The sequence below is a fragment of the Mobula birostris genome, chromosome 14, assembly GCF_030028105.1.
Source record: "Mobula birostris isolate sMobBir1 chromosome 14, sMobBir1.hap1, whole genome shotgun sequence".
Taxonomy (NCBI): domain Eukaryota; kingdom Metazoa; phylum Chordata; class Chondrichthyes; order Myliobatiformes; family Myliobatidae; genus Mobula; species Mobula birostris.
This window is the reverse complement of record NC_092383.1, coordinates 59,122,674-59,140,750: the sequence shown is the minus strand read 5'-3', so window position 1 is coordinate 59,140,750 and position 18,077 is coordinate 59,122,674. Positions and strand designations below refer to the sequence as shown.

Below are 18,077 nucleotides of genomic sequence, written 5' to 3'. Positions count from 1 at the left end.
ATTGCATAGAGGATATTTGGACGATGTAACAGGATACAGATAAATTGAACAGGAGACAAATAGAGTTCAATGTGGGAAAGTGTATGCTTATACACTTTGGCTAGAGAAATCTAAAAGAAGACGGTTGTCCAAACAGAAAAAGATTTTAGATGAGCAAAATACAGAGGGATTTATTTATTCTTATGCATGAATCAAATTTTAAAGTAAATTTATTATCAAAGTACATATATGTCACCATACACAACCCTGAGATTCATTTTCTTGTGAGCATACTCAGTAAATCCAAAATAGAGTAATAACCATTATTCTATGCATCGACTTGGGCGTTCAGCCAGTTGTGTAAAAGACAAAAAACTGTGCAAATACAAAAAAAATAATAAAAATAAATAAATAAGCTATTAATATGGAAAGCATGAAATGAAGAGCCCTTGCAAGTGAGTTCATAGGTTGTGGGAACATTTCAATGATGAAATTGAGTGAAGTTATCCCCTTTGGTTCAAAAGCCTAATGTCTGAGGAGTAATGACTATTCTTGAACTTGGTGCCGTGACTCCTGAGGTTCTTGTACCTTCTTCCTGTTCGATGGGAGCAGCAAAATGAGAGCGTGACTCTGGTGGTGGGAGTATCTGATGATAGATGCTGCTTTCCTATAATAACATTTTGTGTAGATATGCTCACCCATTTCACCCATGATGGACTGATCCATATCCACTACTTATAGGATTCTCTGTTCAAGAGCGTTGATATTTCCATACCTGGCTGTGACGTAGCCACTCAATGTACTCTCCAGTACAAATGTGTAGAAGGTTTAGATGTCATGCTGAATCTTTGCAAACTCCTAAGGAAGTAGAGGTGGTACCATGCTTTCTTCGGAATTGCACTGTGCGTGCTTGGCTTAGGGCAGGTCCTCTGCAATGATAACACCAAGAAGTTGGAAGTTGCTGACCCTCTCCACCTCTGATCCTCTGGTGAGGACTGGCCGTTGGACCTCTGGTTTCCTCCTCCTGAAGTCAATAATCAACTCCTTGGTCTTGCTGACATTGAGTTATAGGCCGTTGTTGTGGCACCACTCGGCCAGATTTTCAATCTCCCGCTGATTGGCCACTACCTTTGATTCAGCTAATGAAAGTGCTGAAATCATCAAACTTGAATGTGGCACTGCAGCTGTGCTTAGCCACACAGTCCTAAGTGTAAAGCTCATTGAGCAGGATGCTGAGCACACAGCCTTGTGGTGCACCTTTGCTGATGGAGATTGCGGAGGAGATGTTGTTGCCAATCTGAACTGAGAAAATCGAAGATCCAGTTGCAAAAGGAGATGTTGAGGCCAAAGTCTTTAAGCTTATTGATTAGTTTTGAGTGGATAATTGTATTGACTGCTGAGTTGTAGTCAATAAAGAGCCTCCTGATGTATGCATATTTGGTATTCTGATGTTCCAGGTTTGAGTGAAGAGCAAATGAGATGGCATTTGCTGTGGACCTGTTGCTCAGGTAGGCAAACTGGAGTGGATCCAAGTTACTTCTCAGGCAGGAGTTGATATGGTTCATCACCAACCTTCCAAAACACTTCATTACAGTGGATGCAGAGCTACTGGATGCTTGTCATTGAGACACTTTACCACATTCTTCTTCAGCACCGGTATAAGTGAAGTCTGCTTGAAGCTGATGGGTACCTCGGACTGCCAAAGCGAGAGGTTAAAGATCTGAGTGAATACTCCAGCCAGTGGATCAGCACAGGTCTTTAGTACTTGGCCGGGTACCCTGTCTGGGCCAGATGCTTTTTGTGGGTTCACCCAGCCGAACTTGGACATCTGCCTCAGAGACTGAAGTCATCAGATCATTGGCGGCTGTTTGAGTTTGCGATGGCTCCTCCATGTTTTGACGGTCAAAGTGAGCATAGAAGGCGTTGCGTTCATTTGGAAGGGAAGCCCTGTTGTTGCCTATGTCGCTTAATTTTGCTATGTAAGTACTGACAGCATTCTAACCCTGCCACAAATGTGGAGCTTACTAAGTTAATTCAAGTTTCATCCGGAATTGTCACTTCTGTGTGATGGCTTTCTGGAGATCATACCTGTTCCACTTGTAACTCACGGACTTGTATTCCTCTGATCTGGCTTTCAGCAGATTGCTGACCTCGTGGTTTGTCCAGGGCTTGTTACTGGGGAAGACTATGAGTGAATTTATGGGGACACTCTTGTTTGCAACTGTTTTATAAAGTCTGTGACAACCATGGTGTATTCATTCAGATCCACAGTTGAGTCCTTGAGCACAGCCCAGTTCACCGGCTCGAAGCCACTCCCCTGCCTCCCTTGACCACCTCTTTTTTTTTTGTTCAAATTGCCGGAGCTTTGCTCTTTAGCCTCTGCATGTATGCAGGTAGGAGAAAGACAGCCAAGTGATCAGATTTTCTGAACTGCGGTCTGGGCATGGATTGGTAGGCATTCCTTATCTTAATATATAACAGTGCTCTAGTGTGTTGGGACCACAAGTACCATGCTGATGGTTTTCTTCAAACAAGAAAGTGAGCTGGAAGATATAACAAATGATTAGAAAGACAATGAGATTTTGGCATTTAATGCAATAAAATTGGTGTTTAGAAACCAGAAAGTATTATTACAATTGTGCAGTGTGCCAGTGAGGTCACTCTCTGGAGTGCTGTTTTCACCCCACAGTTAAGGAAGGATATACTGGCACTGGAGGCAGTTCAGAAGAGATTTACCATTCTAATTCCCAGAACGCAAAGAGTATTCTGTCATAAACAGCTACAGAAATTAAAGCTATATTTTTTGGAGTTCAGGAGATTTAGGAGTGGATCTGATTGACACATGAAGATTCTAGGGAGTCATGACATATAGATGTCAAGAAGTTTGACTTATTTTCCCATCGGGGGAGAATCTTGAACAAGGAGCCAGAATTATGAGATTAGGAGTAGTCATTCAAACAGAGTTGTATAGCAACTTTGTTTCTTGAAAATCTAGTAAATTTCTGGAATGCTCTACCTCAGAAGGTTTTGGGAGCCTGGGGGTATTTAAAGTGCAAATAGATAAATGTTTAAAAGATTGGGGAATTTAAGTTTTGAGGGAACTAGCACAGAAGATGAGACGAGGCCTGGGAAGATTGCACTATCAAGAGCTAGCACAGACTGAATGACCTGGATAGCCTCTTTCTATACTGCAGCAGTTCAATGATTCTATGATTATCTGGGAACAAAGGTTAGAATCGTTTTTGAAGATCAAGTTTTCCTTTTAGTCATAAACTGTGAGTGAGACAAGATCATTTCGGATTAGGCAAGAGTGGCAACATTTCCATAAGGTTTTATCTCTTTCTGGAGATGCAATCTCTGTTTAGTGTCTCAGGATGACCAAATGCATTCTCTAGCCTGGATTTTATTGCATTCACCCAAGTTTGGCTGCCGTAAACCTAATATATGTTCAGGCATCTAGTTCATTCTTGAATGACATTACCTGATATTTTTGTTACTTTCAGTCTTAGTACTGTAAAAGATTATTAATCTCTACCTGCTCTATTGTACTCTTGCTAGCTGTACGTAAAAATGCTTGAGCAAGATTGTTCATGTTTTAAACCCTTTTATTTTAGCTGGTGCATTTGACTGGATGTGGTCCAACACCCTGAATCCATAGGCATATCTCTGCAAGTGATCAGATATCTCTGAAAACCCCTGTCATCTCTGACAAATGGTCCTCAAACTTAAATGTTAATTCTGTCTCAATTTCCACCAATGCTGCCTGGACTGCATATTTCTAGTACTTATGTCTTTATTTCAGTTTTTCACTATCTGCGGGGTTTTAATTATTTTCATTCTTTGTCTAGGTAAAATGACATTTTGAGCTCAGTCTGCACAGAATCAAGATTATCATCACTGATGTATGACATGAAGTTTGTTATTTTGAAGCAGTATTTACTTTTCAAATACATAAAATTCCAATAAATTACAAAAATAAATATGTTGTGCAATAAAAGAATAGCGAGGTAGGGTCCATGAGTTTGTGGCTTGTTCAGAAAGCTGTTTCTGAATCATTGAGTATTGGTTTTCGTGCTCCTCTACCTCTTCCCTGATGATATAATGAGAATAGGGCAAGTCCCAAATGAGGGTACTCAGTGATAGATGCTGCTCTTAAAAGATATCCTCAGTCATGGAGTAGGTTGTGACCATGATGGATCTTATTGAGTTTACAACCCTGCTAAGTATTCAACTGTGTATATTATGTCCAATACACGAACGTGTTCAGTCAGTTCTTTCAGTCAACCCCATTAAATAGTTGGAAGCAACTTGATTATAAAATTAATGTCAAATAATTGGTTTCAAAAGGGTTCTCATCTCTTTCTGCTTATGTGTGATGAAAATAATAATATAATAGTGTTTACTATAAAGACACTGTGATAATTTGTTAAGAAATTAACCCTCTAAATTAAGATAGATTTCATAAGACTTCCCAATGTGTACACTTCGTAATTATTTTACTTAATGATTTGAATTAGACTTAATGAAATATTTAACACATAACTGAATTCTCCTTTAGTTGACTTTCATGTATTCACTATCTTTATTTTATGTATTAAATTATGATTTAATTTGATCGAAGGATCTTGGCTTTTAAATTACATTTCACTTATCAATTCTATTCCTGGCTGTGGTGATTGGATTTGCTGATTTGGTGGTTCATCACAGTAGGATTGAAATTATGAAATGTCCTGCATGATTTTAATGACAGACATTGGCTAAAAAGATGTGGGAGTGAGCAGAATCTGATTTCAAAAGCTGAGTACAGTGCTTGACCTGCTATTACCAGTACGAAGGTGAGCTTCTTAACAATGGCAACTTAATTGAGAGGAAGGGATAATAGCAGACATTCGGAAGGTTCAGATATTGATTGTTGATTCTGTTGGTTTTTTTTCTGTTTCCTGAACTCAGGCAACCAATGCCTTCAAATTTCAGCCCATTTTCAGGCCACAAAATTACTTTAAAATTGTAATTTTACCAATTCCTGTTAAGTTTATCAGGTAAACTAGTTTATACTTTTTATGGCCTCATAAAATATAATGCCATATCCCATTAATATTCAACCTGGTTTTGAGGAGGGCTGGAAATCGCTTAGGTCATGTTGCTAGACTGTGCATGCTGAGAACCTGCTTAGTTGCAGGTGAGTTCAATGGACAGTCTACAACAAAAGGGGAAGAACCCCATGGTATTGATTCATGTGGGTCACTGGGAGCAGAGTAATTATTGTTCCTGGCCTCAAGTCTGTTTCTTTCATCCCTCCTTGAGATAGAGTGTGTCCATACTTGTAAAAAATGCTTTGACTCAAAAGTATGAAAAAGCTGTGTGGTTTCTTTTCTCTGATTCATCACTGCCTTCAATCCTGCCAGGGCATTAATAAAAATTTAAAAATGAACCAGTGACCAGTCCATTAATAACATTTTAAAAAATTGGACAAGTGATGCCATTGCTCCATCTAATTGATGGGCTCTGGTTCTGTATCACCTCTTTTTCATCTGTTGTAATCCTGTGACCCAGGGAGAGCGGGTGCATTCTGTTCCTATCTTACCACAGAGACCTCTTGAAGCTCCAGCGGAATCTTTCTGATCTCACTCCCATTACCATGTTAACTTTAAAAGCAGAACTGAAAGGAATAAACGCTGCACTGGAGATATTGTCCAGATTAAATATTGTTCACGACCAAGTGGTACAGCTGCTTGGATTTCAGTGGTCTCAATGGGTTCCGACCTCCGGTGCACCTGAACCTTCAGTCAGTTTTGTGAAGGTAAGATTTGTCTTCCAGAGGGTGAAACAGAAGAAAGCATTTGACCCGGATGGTACCTCTGGCTACTTCCTTAATTCTGTGCAGATCAGCTGGCGGGAGTATTTCCAGAAAATTTTAACATCTTCCTGCTTCAATCTGGGGTTCCCACCTCTTTAAGAAGACCACAATCATCTTGGTACCTGAGAAAGCAAAGATAATGTGCCTAATTAACTACCGCCCGTTTGCTTTGCTTTGAAAGATTGGTCATGGCATGCATCAACTCCAGGTCTATTACAAGCACCATCTCGCTGGCCCTATTCTTCATCTCTGGAGCAATTGGATAGTAAAGACACCTATGTTAGACTTTTGTTTACTGACTACTGCCCCCACCCCCAGCACTATGATTCCAAGCAAACTCATCGCCAATCTCTGGACTCTGGGAATTAATGCTTCCATCTACAACTGGATTCTTGACTTCCTGACCAACAGCCCATAATCAATAAGGAGAGGCAGCAACACCTCCACCATGGAGGGAGGAGAAGATGGCGACGTGATGCAGCTCGCAGCAGCCATTTCGGTGGTGATGTCTGTTATTTGTCAAGTAGGGTGCCGTGCGCAATCCTGATTTGATGGAGACGGACGTGAAATCACGGAGGAACATCTGGTGAAACTTCTGAAATGCCTGCTTCGCTGCTGCTGCTACTGTGTGGTCCAGAATCTCCGGAGGGGAAGGCCCCGAGTCCTCAGCTTTGCTTGTTGCTCGGCGGCTGGGGTGGGGTCGAAGTGCTCAGCAGAAGATGGTACTCCAAGAGGCTGTGTCGGAGGGGCTGGTCGGAGGCTCAAAGTTTTCGGATGGACTGAGTCCGCTGCGGTCAGGTGCTTCCAATGATGCTGCATCGGCAAGTTTGCGGCGCTTGGAGGTTCATGGCAGGGAGAGTTTCTCGCTTCTACTGTCTGCGTGAGATGGTGAGGCTATTGGGTCTTTGCGACTTTTTTTTACCGTGCCCATGGTCTGCTCTTTATCAAATTGTGGTATTACTTTGCACTGTTGTAACTATATGTTATAATTATGTGGTTTTGTAAGTTTTAGTCCTGGTTTGTCCTGTGTTTTCTTGTGATACCATTCTGGAGGAATGTTGTATCATTTTTTTAATGCATGCATTTCTAAATAACAATAAACGAGGACTGAGTGTCCTCATAATCTAATCTAATGACTATCCTGAATACTGGTGCTCCAGAAGGTTGCGATCTCAGCCCTCCACTCTACTTTCTGTACACCCTTGACTGCATGGCCAGAGTCTACTTTAACTTCATTTGCAGGTTTGCAGATTATACCACCACAATGTGCTGTATCTCAAATAACGACGAGTCGGAGAGCATAGCAACTTGTTGTCAAAACAGCAACCTTTCCGTCAATGTCAGCAGAACAAAAAAGCTGGTCATTCAGTCAGGAAGGGGAGCGGTGCATACGCTCCTGTTTCCCAAGGTGATTAGTCATAGTTATACTTTATTGATCCTGGGGGAATTTAGGTTGAGAGTTTCAAGCTCCTAGGAGTGAACATCACCAATAGCTTTTCCTGTCCCAACCATGTAGACATCACAGTCATGAAAATTCACCAGTGCCTCTGCTTTCTCAGGAAGCTCAAGAAATATGGCATACCCCGTCAACCCATGCTAACTATTATCAATGCACCAGAGAAAACATCCGCTCTGGATGCACGGTGGCTTTGTATGGCAACTGCTCTGCATGTGAGCTCAAACTGCAGAGAGTTTAGACACAGCTGAGCAAATTGCTGCCTGCAGCCTCCCCTCTGTAGACTCAGTCTATATTTCTCACTGCCTCAGTGAAGAAGCAAAGAGCCCACCCACACTGGGTATCCTCCCTTCTCCTGTTTGCATCAGACACAAGGTACAAAAGCCTGAGTGTATGTACCACCAGGCTCAAGGGTAGCTCCCACCCTGCTCTTATGCCACTGCCTTTGTGGAATGGGACAAAAGTTTGGTGGGGATTAAACCATGATCATACTGAATGACAGGACAGGCTTGAGGAGCTACACAACCTGCTCCTGGTTTCTTTTCTCAAATGATAATGTATCTTAATGCATATGTGGCAAATCAAACCCTGGTAACTTCCATCAACCCTGTACTATGCCCAAATCTTCGACTATATCATTACTATCTGCACTCAAAATCCTTGGGTTAAATGCTGTCACTTTGATGCTTTCAAACTTTAAGTCTCAATTTATAAATTTTTTTTCTAGCCAAACACAAGAAGAAGAAATAAGGAAAACAAAAGCACTGTAGATCTTTTGCAGAGGCTGTCCAGAATGTTTTATGTATGAGCTTTTACTGTGGGCTTTTATTTATTTTATGATTGATAGATTTCCTAATTCAATATGCAGTTCAAGTATTTCTTAATGGTTAGCTTATTAAAATAAAGGAAATTTGTGTAATCCAATAGGTATACAAAAGACTTTGCCAAGCAGTGAAAGAGTTGAAGGAAGTACTTTCTCCTGCCCAGTCCATCAGATTGCATTGCTCTAATGCCTTATACTTTATACTTTATCGTCGCCAAACTAGTACTAGAATGTACAATCATCACAGCAATATTTGATTCTGTGCTTCTCACTCCCTGAATTACAAATATTAAATATTAAAAATAGTTAAAATTAGTAAATATTAAAAATTTAAATTATAAATCATAAATAGAAAATAGAAAAATGGGAAGTAAGGTAGTGCAAAAAAAAAACCAAGAGGCAGGTCCGGATATTTGGAGGTTACGGCCCAGATCCGGGTCAGGATCCGTACAGCAGTCTTATCACAGTTGGAAAGAAGCTGTTCCCAAATCTGGCCTTACGAGTCTTCAAGCTCTTGAGCCTTCTCCTGGAGGGAAGAGGGACGAAAAGTGTGTTGGCTGGGTGGGTTGTGTCCTTGATTATCCTGGCAGCACTGCTCTGACAGCGTGCGGTGTAAAGTGAGTCCACGGACAGAAGATTGGTTTGTGTGATATGCTGCGCCGTGTTCACGATTTTCTGCAGCTTCTTTCAGTCTCGGACAGGACAACTTCCATACCAGTTTATTGGTATGGAATGCTCTTTACGGTGCATCTATATAAATTAGTGAGGGTTTTAGGGAACAGGCCAAATTTCTTCAGTTTTCTCAGGAAGTAAAGGCGCTGGTGGGCCTTCTTGGCAGTGAACTCTGCTTGGTTGGACCAAGCCAGGTCATTGGTGATATTGCCCCCGAGGAACTTAAAGCTTTTGACCTGTTCCACTTGCGCACCTCCGATGTAAATTGGGTCGTGCGATCCGTTCCTCCTTCTGAAGTCAACAACCAATTCCTTTGTCTTGCTGACGTTGAGGGATAGGTTATTGTCTTCGCACCATGCCACCAGGTTGTTAATTTCCTCTCTGTACTCAAACTCATCATTACCCGAGATACGACCTACAATTGTTGTGTCATCAGCAAACTTATATATTGAGTTTGATGGAAACTTGGCTACACAATCATGGGTGAACAGTGAGTTCAGCAGGGGGCTGAGTACACAGCCTTGTGGGGCACCGGTGCTCAGAGTGATTGTAGAGGAGAGTTTGCCCCCTATTTTTACAGCCTGGGTCCTGTCTGTGAGGAAGTTGAAGATCCAGCTGCAGATCTGAGTGCTAAGGCCCAGGTTCTGGAGCTTAGGAATCAGTTTATTTGGAATGATGGTATTAAGGCCAGAGCTGTAGTCAATGAAAAGGAGCCTTACTTATGTGTCTTTATTCTCCAGGTGTTCTAAGGAGGAATGTAGGGCCAGAGAGATGGCATCTGCCGTTGACCTGTTGCTCCAGTAGGCGGATTGCAAAGCGTTGAGGTTGACCGGTAGGCTGTGGTTGATGTGTGCCATAACCAATGTCTCGAAGCACTTCATAGCAATTGATGTCAGAGCCACAGGTCGATAGTCATTCAGGCATGCCACCTTGCTCTTCTTCGGCACTGGGATTATCGTTGCCTTCTTAAACCACGAGGGGATCTTAGACCGAAGCAAGGAGCAGTTGAAGATGTCAGCAAACACTCCAGCTAGCTCGCTTCCACAGGCCCGGAGAACCCGTCCTGGGATGCCATCTGGGCCCGTCGCCTATCTTCAGGAAGGCCCTTCTAACGTCCTCCTCGGTGACGATGCATCTTGATGCCACCAGGTCCGGTTTATCCGGAGGGAGCGGGAATAGCCTTTTGCTTGCCTAACTGGAGTTTCCTGCTTTGAGTAGAACTTGATTTTAAACGCATAACTGTGCCCAACATTGCTTTTATTTTAACCATGTCAAGTTCTGCATGCTTCCTCCAATATTATTAGAGCACCATCAAAATCAAAACGAAAGCAAAGCAGAGAAGTAATTGGAGCCCAGTGAAGTGATGAACCACTAAAGTGTCCCAAAATCAAATGTTAGCTCATTGCTGAACATTTGTACAGACATGGCAAATTTTATTTAGGATCTGCAAAAATCAGAGCATTTATTTCTTAATATGACTTCAGTTTTTGCCTTAAAGATGCATTCATGGAGAAAGAAATTAGAGGTAAGTCTCTGAGGATAACTGTATTTTTTATTTTTAGAGATGATATTAAACTGAGTGTGTACTACTACAATTTTAAATCTGATCGTATAGTGAAAGTATTTTGCACCTCAGGACATGTTTGAGCAATAGGGATGATCGGATCTGAAGATAGTAATTCATTTGGACAGTGGCCAAAGGTAAGGGGTGATTGAGGCACATTGTGCACATACATATAACTTGTATGTACCTCAAAATTGTTTAAACTACACATTTACGAATTTTACTAACTAAAATGTATAGTGGGCAAGAATGGTCCTTATTATTTTATCCCTGATGTTTTTTGAATCATGTATTTTACACACAACATTTTCTTCAATAATTTTTATCTTCTATGATAAATAAAATACAATTTCCTCCACTCTGAAATTTATTATATTTTCTCCAGATAAAATCCACACTAGTTTATCTGTGCTTTGAAGCGATGTTTTCAAATTTTCCGCAGAATACTGGTTTGCAAAATTGATATCTGCCAAGGCCAATAATGTTCTAAAATATTATTAAGCACACTGCTGAATCTTCAGCAATGTTAATCTGAATTTAATGGAGCACTATAAGGTTAATCAGTATTTGTGAGTTTTGGGAGCTTTCTGATGTTCTTATTTGTAATTTACCACACTTTCATGATCTCTAGTAAATTCTTATGGCATAATATCATTGAATGTTACAGGTCATTCCATATTTATGGAAAATATTATCAGAGTTGAGTCAATGCATCATAAATGTTATGAATGTTAATTGTCTGCTTCATTTGCCATGGAAAGAGAATCACAGACAGTGTTACTCCCTTCATCCATCAAAATGGTTAGTCATTGCAATTAAAAGATTACTGTCTCTTTCTTAATAGGAATGAGCTTTGTTATTTTAAAACATTTTTTATCTCCCCTGATATCCATAGTGTGATCTTTTAACACTCCACACTACATTTTAAACCAATATAATTTTCATTTTTTGGCTGATATGTGAAAATGACAACATTCCAAGCTGCATAAAGATATTTTTATCATCTGTTAATATTTACCAAGTTTCATTTGCTTTTAGAGTATTAAAACCAACTGTCCATGCAGTTATAAAAAAAAATCCTTGGTCATGGATGAAAGAAACACATTTGCGAAAGATCCAAGATTTCATTCGGAGGAGATTGACATATATTCTTCCGCCTTCTGGGATCAAGTTATAAATATGATGAAGCAGAACATTTACTGACATTCGAGTAAACAGATTTAACTGGTCATTATATAATTTCCAAAGAGCATAAAGCCATTGGAATAAATTTGTCCCAGATCCATACAAACAACATTAAATTTGTAATTCTATGTGAAAGCTCAAAAATGTAATATTTTGAGTGATAGAAACAAGTTACAATGGCAAATACAAAAGAAGCAGAATGCACATAGTGCATTTCTTTTTTGGGTAAATGAAAAGAAGACTGTGTGAGGAGGTGTAAATGCACCTCAGACAATTAACTGGATACTCATGGATGAAGGAAAGAGCTGACATTCCATAATGATAATGGTTTATTTCAAGCAATTGCGACTGGGCTCAATACTACACGTTGGAACGGTTATAAACATAGAACATAACGATATATAGTACAGGCCCTTTGGCACATGATGTTATGCTAAACTTTTGAGCTAATCAGAATCAGCTTTATTATCACTGACATATGTTGTGAAATTGTTGTTTTGGAGCAGCAGTACGATGAAATATATAAATAGTACGATAAATTACTATACAAAATAAAACTACATATATATATATTTTCTTATTGTAAGTAAGATATATATCTTTAGACTTTTGAAGATACATCCTTGACGCTGGGGAGGCTAATGCCCATGACAGCACTGGCTGAGTTTGCAACCTTCTGCAGCTTTTCCAATCCTGTGCAGTGGCCTCTCCGTACCAGATACAACCAGTTAGAATGCTCTCCATGGTACATCTGTAGAAATTTGTTAGGAGTCTTTGGTAACAAAACAAATCTCCTCAAACTCCTAATGAAATACAGCCAATGGCGAGCCTTCTTTGTGATTGCATCAGAATACTGAGTCCAGGATAGATCTTCAGTGCTGCTTGCACCCAGGAACTTGAAGCTGCTCACTCTTTTCACTGCTGACCCCTTGATGAGGACTGGAGTGGGTTCCCTCGACTCCCCCTTCCTGAAATCCACAATCAATTCCTTAGCCTTACAGATAGTGAATGCAAATTTGTTGTTGTGCCACTACTCAATCAGCTGATCTATGTCACTGCTGTAGCTTCCTAGTAACCATCTGAAACCCTGCTAACAACAGTTGTGTCATCAGCAAATTCATGGAGGGCATTTGAGCTGTGCTTAGCATACGAGTGCAGCAAGCTAAGCACTTGAGGTGCTCTGCTGTTGATTGCCAGCAAGGAGATGTTACTTCTGATCTACATTGACTGGTCTCCTGATGAGAAAGTCAAGGATTCATTTGTAGAGGCCAGATTTTGAAGCTTGTTGATTAGTCAAAGGGGGATAATGGTTTTGAATGATAAACTGTAATCAATAAATAGCAGCCTGACAATAGCTATTGTTGTCCTGGTGATCCAAAGCCAAGTGGCGAGCCAGTGAGATTGCATCTGCTCTAAACCTGTTGTGCTTGTAGGCAAATTGTATTGGGCCAGATCTTTGTTTAGCCAGGAGTTAATTCCAGCCATGAGGGACCTCTCAAAGCACTCCATCATGATAGATGTGAGTTTATAATTATTATAGGCTTCCATTAGTCTCGTGAGACCATGGATTTGTGCCTTGGAAGATTTCCAGGGCGCAGGCCTGGGCAAGGTTGTATGGAAGACCAGCAGTTGCCCATGCTGTAAGTCTCATCTCTCCACGCCACTGACATTGTCCAAGGGAAGGGCATTAGGACCAGTGTCGTCGCAGAGCAATGTGTACCTTGCTCAAGGACACATGCGCTACCTCAGCCAAGGCTTGAACTTGCGACCTTCAAATCACTAGACAATGCCTTAACCACCTGGCCACGTGCCAACACGTATGTGATAGTGTGTGATTGTCATTGAGGCAGCTCATGCTACTCTTCTTGGATAGTAGTATGATTGATACCCTTTGAATCAGGTGGAACCTCTGACTGCAGCATTGATAGATTGAAGATGTCCTTGAACACTCCCGCCAGTTGGATGTCACAGGTTTGCAGTGCCTTACCAGGTACACCATCAGGCCCTAATGGCTTTGCGAGAATTCACCCTCTTAAAGGATACCTTGATGTTGGCTTCTTGGACAGAGATCACAGGTTGCCAGATGCAGTATGAATTTTCAGAGGTGTAGTTTTATTTCTCTTTCGAAGCATGTATAAAAGCCATGGAACTCATCTGGAAGTGAAGCCGTTCATGATGGCGGGTTTCACCTTGTAGGAAGTATTGGCCTGCAAACAGATGTGATTTTGTCCCTAACTTTGATCAGAACTGCTTTGTCACTCTTAAGATAGCTTTCCATAGGTCATAGCTGGACTTACCGGGACTTCTTGTAGAGTTCCAGATCACTCTAAGATCAATCCAATCCTTCCCACCTAAAGAGCCCATATCGCTCTATATCTCATTCAGCTATGTTTCTATATAAAACTCCCTTACATTCCCCTTTCGGAAACTACCACCAACTCAGGCAGTGCATTCTAAGCACCTACCCCTCTCTCTGTAAAATGCTTCCCTAGAACATAAAACAGTACACAGGGAAACAGGCCATTTGGCCCACATTGTTGTGCCAAACCAACTAAAAAGCAAATCAAAAACACCCAAACACTAATCCCTCCTACCTGGATAATGACCATATCCTTCCATCTTCCTTACATTCCATGTGCCTATTCAAACGTCTCTTAAAAGCCTCTAATATATTTGCCTCCATACTAGGCAGCGCATTCCAGACAATCATGACCCTCTGAGTTAAAAACTTACCCCTCACATCCCCCTTGAACCTGCCCCCACTCACCTTCAGTGCTTGCCCTCTAGTATTTGACATTTCAACGGATACTCTCTGTCCACTCTTTCTGTGCCTCTCAAAAGTTTGTAAACCTCTATTAGATCTCTCCTTGGCCTCTGGTGCTCCAGAGGAAAACAACAGAAGTTTATCCAGCCTTTCGTGAAAGCACATGCCTTCTAAGCTTGGCAGCATCCTGGTAAGCCTCATCTGCACCTTCTCCAAAGCCTCAACATCCTCCTGTAGTGGGGCAATGACAACTGTATGCAGTACACTAGATGTAGCCTAACCATAGTTTTATAAAGTTGCAATGTAACCTCCTGATTTTTGAATTCAATGCCTTGACAAAATATAAGCAAATATTCCATAAGCTTTTTAACCACCTTATTAACCTTTTAGTCACTTTCAAGGACCTATTAACTTGGATCCCAAGATCTCTTTCCTCAGCAATACTGTTAAGGATCTTGCCCTTAACAGCATACTGTCGCCATGCATTTGTCTGACCGAGGTGCAACACCTCACGTTTATTTGGGGTCAACTCCATTTGCCACTGCTCTGCCCAAACTGCAACTGATCTATATCGTGCTGTATTCTTTGCCAGTCTTCAACACTATCCACAACTCCACCAACCTTGGTATGATCCTCAAACTTACTAACCCAGCCATGTACATTTTCATCCAGTTCATTTATATACATTACAAACAGCAGAGGTCCCAGCACAGATGCCTGCAGAACACCACTAATTACAAACCTCCAGCTCAAATAGGTCTATTCAAACACTACCCTCTATCCATGTGCCAGCCAGTTTCGAATCCAAACAGCCAGTTCGCTGTAGACCCCATATGTCTTAATCTTCTGGATTTTCCTCCCATGGAGGACCTTGTCAAACATCTTACTAAAATCCATGTAAACACCATCCACTCACTGCCCTACTGTCATCAATCTCTCTTGTCACCTTGTCAAAAAAAAAACATGCCCTGCCGTGCTGGCTTTCCCTAATTAGGTCATGGGTTTCCATATCCTAACCCTAAGTTTTTTCTCCAGTAATTTCCCTACAACTGACGTGATTCTCACCAGTCTATGGTTACCACTGACATCTCCACTAAACTGTCCTCCAATCGTCTTAAAAGGATGCCCTCTGGTATCAGCTATTGGCACCCTGGGAAGAAGGGGCTGGCTGTCCACACCAGCTATGCTCTTGTCATCTTACACACCACACCTCAAGTTTCCTCTCACACTTGTGTGCTCCAAATAACAAAGCCCTAGTATGCCCAACTTTTCCTCATAAGGCATGTTCAATAATCCTGGCAGCATCCTGGTAAATCTCATCTGCATCCTCTCTGAAGCATCCACATATTTCCCATAATGAGGCAATCAGAACTGAACACAATACTCCAGGTGCAGTCTAACCAGGGTTTTGTAGAACTTCAACATTACCTCGCAGGTCTTGAACTCGTTTTCCTAACTAATGAAGGTCAGCATACAGTGCACCTATTTAATCACCCTATCAACTTCCACAGCAACTTTAAGGAATCTATCAACTTGGACCCCAAGATCTCTCTGTTCCTCCACATTGTTATGAATCCTACAATTAACCTTGTACTCTTTCAAGTTCGACCATCCAATGTGTATCAACTTCACACTTTCCTGGATTGAACTCCATAAGCCTTAAACTCAGTAGCCAGGTTAAGCAGCACAATAAATTAGATACCATATTCCTGATGGCGTATTAATTTTTAGAGGTTCGTTTTCCTTTTTCTAATATTATTTGACGACTGTGAATGTTTGGATCTTCATCTGAGAACATTTAGTCATCTGATCTGTATAAATTGCCTTGCAGTTGCGGACGGATGCAGAGAAGCGTTCTATGGTTGAGAGTGGTCTGACCTGGTGCAGTGGCTCTGAAGGCAAGGGCCAGAAGAAGTCAGAGGGTGGCTACGATGCCAGCAATATCAAGATGGATCAAAACACCAAGTGGAGACGCATTCGCAGTGAATCAGCTGACGAATCTACAAAGGGAGAAGTAAAGAAACCACAACCTACAGTGCAACCCAGTTCACTGAAAAAGAGTGCAGCACCAGTAGGGGTAACTTCTCCAATAACCAGTTCAGGAACAGGCTCTCTGAAACCATCTGGTAAGTGTCGGGAATAGCAATGCTTGTTTTATGAAAACACATTTTGAGGGGACGTGTAAGGCCACCGCTAGCCAAAACTCCAAATAATTTTATGGTTAAGATTCCCCTGCATTTCCAGTTTCCTGTTCTGTTCACTGTGACCTTTAAAATGATGTGGTTCCATGTTGAAATTGTTTCACTGTAATCTCCATTTATTCCCAGATGAACAGTGTATGACTCTAGCTTTGCTTATTCATTGCTTTCTCACTTTTCTCCGAGGAAATCAGCTTTAAAAAAAAACAATTATTCCCCTTAGGAGCTGAATTTCACAATTTATAGCAGTTTAAATGTGATTTATATTTTGCCCTAATATCAGATCAAGGTTTAGCAAAAACTAAATATGGTGACACTGAGTATTTTTCCCATTTGAATCCATTGTATCATGACCTGCATATTGACAAATGGGAGCTACCTGAAGGACTTACCACTTCTATATTTTTTGATAGTTGATACTTCACTTCCATGGAGAGTACACTTCACCTTTGAAGTGTACTCTCCATGGAGGCCACATTGGAGTCTTCTTGGCCATTGTGGAGATCAGCAAATCTAGGGAGATGAGGGAGGAAGGCGTAGATTGGCTACCGCAAGCTCACGCTAGATTCTTGATGGGATTATTCCCTTACCCCTCTGATGCTATGCAGCAGCCAAATAATGCTCCGTGCTGTAATTGGGCCATTGTCACCAAGAGCAATGGGAGCACCAGGGCCATTTTTGCCATATCTTTGCCTGGCTCCAGAGTACAGAGGTGCTGCAGTCTTTCTCAGTGCTCTTTGTGCAAAAGGGCAGCATCTAAATATTAAAGTTGAGAGTCAGTCAATGCCTAGTTGGGCACCTTTGAGTCACACATTGTACCTGCCTTGACATTGGGTTGCTACGCTACTTGTTTTACTATCAATTATAACAATGCAGATGATAGATCAGAAGCTCTTGATCGAATTTCCATCAGAATGTTAGAAACTTATTCCATTTGTACTGAAGATGTCATCAAGTGTGCAACACAACAGGGGCATGATGCCTGTGCTAGGATGACTTATGATCTGGCTTCAACATCAATTTGAAACAATCTCTTCAAAGCATGTCCAGAAAGATCTTAATGCATTAAAATGGTTCATTTCTCAGGATGCTTACTTTAGGTTTTGATGTAGTCTGGTATATCACTGAATCACAATGACTTCAATTTTTAATTACCTATTCATTGTATGACATTGCTCAGTTATTATGCTCAGTGTAATTTGCATGCTTTCAAATTTATAGCTATTCATATAAAACAGAATGCTAGTTGTAACTTTGTGAGTTAAATGTGACTAACAGAGTGCTCTCATTGTGCCACCAAGATTTTTCTGGGTTTAATTTCTTTCCTTTGTAACTATCTTCTCACAATCCTGACAAGATCCCTTGGGACTGCTGTATTCTAGCCAAGAAAAGCTATGCATCAGTTACCACATTTCCTCTCACCCATTTTAAAGTCATCTTAAGATCTCCATTTGGCTCAATCCTAGCATTCTTATTCTGAGTCAGCAAGTCTATCCTCAGTCAAGGCTCACACGCCATTGACCATTTGAACCTTTGTCTCAGGGTTTCTTATTTAGATAAAACGTGGGGCTAAATTTTG

At 41.1% G+C, this 18,077-nt stretch overlaps 1 protein-coding gene across 8 annotated transcripts in view; it reads left to right on the top strand.

The window, feature by feature from the left end:
• Window positions 1-18,077, top strand: part of LOC140209923 (neuron navigator 1-like) — a 672,220-nt gene that overhangs the window by 491,126 nt on the left and 163,017 nt on the right. For all 8 annotated transcript variants that reach the window (XM_072278589.1, XM_072278590.1, XM_072278591.1 and 5 more), the window contains one exon: window positions 16,132-16,426. In XM_072278589.1, the coding sequence (XP_072134690.1) occupies window positions 16,132-16,426 (295 nt within the window). The remainder of the gene's footprint in view (window positions 1-16,131; window positions 16,427-18,077) is intronic.